The sequence below is a fragment of the Mesoplodon bidens genome (genome assembly GCF_964165515.1).
Source record: "Mesoplodon bidens genome assembly, contig: HAP1_SCAFFOLD_72, whole genome shotgun sequence".
In the NCBI taxonomy this organism is placed as follows: domain Eukaryota; kingdom Metazoa; phylum Chordata; class Mammalia; order Artiodactyla; family Ziphiidae; genus Mesoplodon; species Mesoplodon bidens.
Window position 1 is genome coordinate 2,130,705 of NW_027671438.1, and position 6,016 is coordinate 2,136,720.

At 39.8% G+C, this 6,016-nt stretch overlaps 1 protein-coding gene across 1 annotated transcript; it reads left to right on the plus strand.

Annotated features, from left to right (window-relative positions):
• Positions 1-918: 918 nt before the first annotated feature.
• LOC308611391 (E3 ubiquitin-protein ligase RLIM-like) lies at positions 919-5,713 on the plus strand (the record flags this gene model as incomplete). Its single annotated transcript, XM_081260198.1, is given in 5 exon segments — positions 919-951; positions 1,286-1,526; positions 2,858-2,894; positions 2,896-4,016; positions 5,457-5,713. Coding segments are annotated over 5 exon segments (1,689 nt in total).
• Positions 5,714-6,016: the final 303 nt, after the last annotated feature.

Genomic DNA, 6,016 nt, shown 5'->3' on the forward strand with positions numbered 1-6,016 from the left:
AAAAGATAACAAATACACTCAGAAGTCCATAAAGGAGGCAGGGTAGTCTAGGGGATTCTGTTCTCATCCAAAGACGTGCTGAGATTTGATTCAGAGGGGAAAGATTGATTTTTCTAGCTTAAGTTAAACGAGGCATCGAACAAATGTCAAAATCAGGACATAGACTTAGATTCTTCACTGTCACACCAGTAAAGTTACCATCCTTCCATCTCCTTGAGAACAAACAAGAAAGCCTGCTGTGGACCGTGAACAAAACAACAACTGTGAATTTACACAGCTCCTTAAACTTCTAAGCTGTGTACTGAGAGTGAATTAGAGGTCTCCTCCAGATAGCATTGCAAATGAGCGTTATTTTATTTTCACCAAGCCTTTCAGGTGATACATGCGACAAAATCAGCAAAGTCAGTACTCACTGTGGCAGACAAAGTAACTATTATGTATCTGTCCTAAAAGTTCCTGTGATGTTCTGGCTAGTTTTGCTTAAGTACTATTTATAATATTTATGAGAAAGGAGGACAAAAATGAACGTGATGCTTTTGTGGAGAAGGAATTCCCTGGCTGAGCAGAAAAGCCTGCCAAAGTTTTGGTGTTTCTTGTTTGTTTGAAACAAGACTGAAGGACCATATAATGCAAGATGAAGCCATTAACAGTTAAAAGGGAGAGGACACACTAAAGAGACTCAGCCAGGGCCCTGGTAAATTATCAAAAATTGTGGGCTTTCTTAGTGAGAGTCTAGGATTTGAGAAATTCATGAGGAGAAAAGGCGGAGGTCCCTGGGCACCTGAAAATGAGAATTGCTGCATTGAACTAGGCTGACTTTGGCATGGCATTTTGAAGAAGGCAGTCCTATGGAATGTAACGAATAAATAGAGTATATCAGAGCCTGAAAACGCCTCCTGAAAACCTGAGAATAGGCTCATGTGGGTGAAACGAGGTGAAGCACGGTGCTTGGTACACTATAAACCCTCAGTAACATTGGCTGGTTTTGAATGAAATGAAACCTAACCTGAATCCAGTCCCTACTCGGTAACAGCGGGGAAGATAATGGGTGCCTAGGCAACGTCTAGCAAGTTCTGGGCTCGAGGCGGCTCCCAACTGTTGCGTCACCAGGGGCCACAGAACTGAGTCGGGAAGGGAGAAGGGAGGAATCTGTGCGGAGGGTCATCCGACTGAGTCGGAACCGGACACTCTGGCAGGAAGTAGAAAGCGAAGAAAACGAAACGACCATTGGTGAATTTCAACGCCACGTCGTGAATTTCAGATAATTTTCCACTTGTTTATTAAGGTGGAAACCTCGGATTCCAACGATGAAGGAGATGGAGTTTCGGCCCAACACATAAGTCAAACGGACCGATTGGTTCGGGAAGATTTCTCCAGGTTCGTAAATAATCTGAGTGAAGAAGATTACGAATTTATGAGAGACAACAATCTTCTAGGCATTCCAGGTGAAAGTACGGAAGAAGAGTTGCTGAGAAGACTTCAGCTAATTAAAGAAAACGCACCACAAGACTCAGATGAAAATACAGGTATATTTTGCTTTTGGAGGGAATAGGATGGGATGAATAAGGAACTTCATAATAGGAAATAGTAACTTCATAATAGGAAATAGTAAATTATACAGAAGTGACTTACATTCATTTGGTAAGTAACTTCTCATAAAAAGAACTGGCATTTACTTGATTTTGGGTGAGCATGTCAAGGTCTGTTTGTTTGTTTTCCTGATTCACATTTGGGTTGTTTTAATTGGGAAACAGTGCAAAGTAGCCTATTTGTATTTTTCTTGGTTTTCTACCTCAACTGAAAGTCCCTCCTACTTCCTGAATTATTTTTTCTACATAGACATGTAAAAAAAGCAAACAGAAATAGTCTCCACTGGGGACAATTGTGCTCTCTTCAACACCTGGGGACATTTGACAATGGCTAGAGATATTTTTGGTTGTCACAGGGGAAGCATGGGTGTTACTAGCATCTAGTGGGCAGAGGCCAGGGATGCTGCCAAATATTCCACAATGCACAGGATAGCTCCCCAAAACAAAGAATTGTCCAGCACCAAAATGTCAATAGTGCTAAGGCTGAGAAACCCTGCTCGAACCTCAGGTCTGGTGCTTTCCCTCCCAGTGCGAAGTAGAGGATTTTGCTGTCTAATGAAGAGGATACTATAATACTTTGGCTCTTGAACATGGTCTTATAGGTACCATGCTAGGTTCAGTCTATTCATTTGATCTGACCTTCAATTTAATGTCAATTAAAAATCTTGGTAACATTAAGAAGTATTCAAAATGCAAACACTTTTAAACCTATAAAACTTGTTTATGTTTGGGCAATAACCTTATATTTTAAAACAGCTTATCTATTATCAAAAGCACATAAGTGAAGAGCCTAGAAGTAGTCATGTTGGAGACTAATGAAAATTAGACAATAATGTAAATTGAACTAAACTACTAGCATTGTACCTTAACTGGTGTTTACCTTGTTTAATTGCATTAGTGTTTTGACAGTGGACTGAAAAAAAAGTCTCTTGACATTCCTCCGACAGTGGTACACAGGGCTGTGTATATGATGAAATACTGAAACATAGACTTCCTCCGGATTCCCTTTTTAAAAAATTCTCTAAGTTTATCTAGGATTAGCTCACTCTCTTTGGATGGAATCGAAACTTTTCTACCTTTACTTATAAATCTACACAGTGCAGTTTATAAAATATTAACTCTATAAATGTGAAATCAGTTGAAAACATCTGAGTATTTAAGTTCTCATTTTTTGTTTATTTTTGAAACAAAGTTTCAGAGTGCTATTTTATGATGGTTCTAATTTTGGTGGTTCTTTTATGCACCCTCCACATTTTTTTTGTTAACAGACAGAGGAGACTCTTCAGATGACGTGTCTAGTGGTGACTCTAATAGACTGGCTTAACTGTTCTGGACAAACTGAAAATATGACAAGTGGACAAAGAGAAAACCAATCTTGGAGAGAAGAGAGCCTAATTAATCCTAAAAGTGATCAGTTCATATTCAGTTTAGAAATAAATGTTAACCTTGATAATGGGAGTCCAAATCTAGAGAATGAATATGTAGCGTCTGCAAGACTTCCCAGAAGAGAAAATATGGAAGACAGCCAAAGGCAAGTGGAAAGTCCACAATCTGAATCAATATTTACAAGACCATCTATGTCTGAACAAGATACAACTGAAACATTAATGGAATTCCCACCTACCACAAGTCAGAGAAGAGCAAGAAGTAGGAGCCCAGAGTATCGGAGAACCAGAGCAAGAATTGAAAGTTGGTCGCCTCCACGTTCACTTAGGGAAATTGTACAAAGACTTAATCATAGTATACCCTCTCAGAATTTTGAGCAGCCTCTGCTAAGTGAGAATGCGAGATTTTCTAGAACTGAGCACCAAGAAATATTGACACAGCAAATGACTGGATTTGAGTTGCAAAATAGCGGTCTTATTGAAACTTCTAGAACAAGGAATGCCGTTCATGGAGAAAATTCTCCAGATACAACCAGCAGTGGTGAATCTTGGGGAATGAGGGAAATATATCCAACCATACCCTTCAATCTTGAAGTAGGACAAGTTCATTCTGGAGCATATTCTCAGAGAGACAGCAGAGCTAGTAGAACTCAGTTAACATCTGAGACACCAAACAACACTGTCACTTCTGAAAGTGAACGAGGACTGAGGCATATGTATTCACATTCTGAGCAGGCAGGTGTGAGAGCTTATGTCAATACCATTAGAAATCCCGTTTGCAGAACTTTAAATACTAGATTAAATGATACAACATCTGTTCCAATTCAGAGCACGTTAAGGCAGACAATGGCAGAATTTAGTAACTCAAGTAAACTTATGGACAGTGACAGTAATTTAGAGCATAGTGTCTCACCTCCAAGTCAAAACATGGAATGGCTAGAGTCACCTAATGGTAGTAGGAGTGGTACATTTGGTTCTGATTCAAATGCTAGCTATGATACCCATTCAAGTTCCACAATGATTTGCCATTCAAGCCACAATTGTATGTCTAGTTCCAGTTCTAGTCCTATTCCCGGTTCCAGCTCAAGTGATGAAAATTCAGGAATTAGCTCACTGATGTTTGAAGGCAGTGAAGAGACAAACTTATCATCAGACTTATCATTAGAGACCAGCCAAGGGGGTAGACAAATTATCCTTGACAGTAATTTAGAGCATAGTGTCTCACCTCCAAGTCAAAACATGGAATGGCTAGAGTCATCTAATGGTAGTAGTAGTGGTATATTTGGTTCTGATTCAAATGCTAGCTATGATACCCATTCAAGTTCCACACTGATTTGTCATTCACGCCCCAATTGTATGTCTAGTTCCAGTTCTAGTCCTATTTCCGGTTCCAGCTCAAGTGATGAAAATTCAGGAATTAGCTCACTGATGTTTGAAGGCAGTGAAGAAACAAACTTATCATCAGAGACCAGCCAAGGGGGTAGACAAATTATCCTTGAGAGTAATTTAGAGCATAGTGTCTCACCTCCAAGTCAAAACATGGAATGGCTAGAGTCATCTAATGGTAGTAGTAGTGGTATATTTGGTTCTGATTCAAATGCTAGCTATGATACCCATTCAAGTTCCACACTGATTTGTCATTCACGCCCCAATTGTATGTCTAGTTCCAGTTCTAGTCCTATTTCCGGTTCCAGCTCAAGTGATGAAAATTCAGGAATTAGCTCACTGATGTTTGAAGGCAGTGAAGAAACAAACTTATCATCAGACTTATCATCAGAGACCAGCCAAGGGGGTCGACAAATTATCCTTGACAATAATTTAGAGCATAGTGTCTCACCTCCAAGTCAAAACATGGAATGGCTAGAGTCATCTAATGGTAGTAGTAGTGGTATATTTGGTTCTGATTCAAATGCTAGCTATGATACCCATTCAAGTTCCACAATGATTTGTCATTCAAGCCACAATTGTATGTCTAGCTCCAGTTCCAGCTCATGTGATGAAAATTCAGGAATTAGCTCACTGATGTTTGAAGGCAGTGAAGAGACAAACTTATCATCAGAATTATCATCAGAGACCAGCCAAGGGGGTAGACAAATTATCCTTGACAGTAATTTAGAGCATAGTGTCTCACCTCCAAGTCAAAACATGGAATGGTTAGAGTCATCTAATGGTAGTAGTAGTGGTATATTTGGTTCTGATTCAAATGCTAGCTATGATACCCATTCAAGTTCCACACTGATTTGTCATTCACGCCCCAATTGTATGTCTAGTTCCAGTTCTAGTCCTATTTCCGGTTCCAGCTCAAGTGATGAAAATTCAGGAATTAGCTCACTGATGTTTGAAGGCAGTGAAGAAACAAACTTATCATCAGACTTATCATCAGAGACCAGCCAAGGGGGTAGACAAATTATCCTAATAATATCTGATGAAAGTGACTCTGGGTCCTCCCATAATATGCAACAGTTTTTCCTCTTAAATGAAGATGATCTATACCAAACTACAGGACTCACCAAAGCACAGATTGACAATTTGGCTGTAAGATCTTTTGGTGAAAATGATGCACTAAAAGCCTGTAGCATTTGCCTTACAGAGTACACAGAAAACAGCAAGCTTCGCATACTACCTTGCTCCCATGAATATCACATTCACTGCATTGATCGCTGGCTGTCTGAGAACTCTACCTGTCCGATTTGTCGTGGGGAAGTAGTGGATTCCAATGAGAGTGAAAATCCTGATTGAGATCTGAATTCTCAGCTATATAAAGTGTTATAGGGCTTCCCTGGTGGCGCAGGGCTTGAGCGTCGTCCTGCCGACGCAGGGGACTGACAATAAAAATTAATTTCACACCACAGCAGTTCACTGAATTTCAATAAAAACTTAGCATGTGCACTAGGTTGGGATGTTCCTGATTCCATGGGAGAAATGTCTTAATATGATAAAATGAATCTAGATAGATCCTAGTAGTATTATCTCATCATGTAAATCCCAGACATCTCTTAGCCCTGTTCAATCCTTGTTGTGCATGCAAACAAACAGAAACCC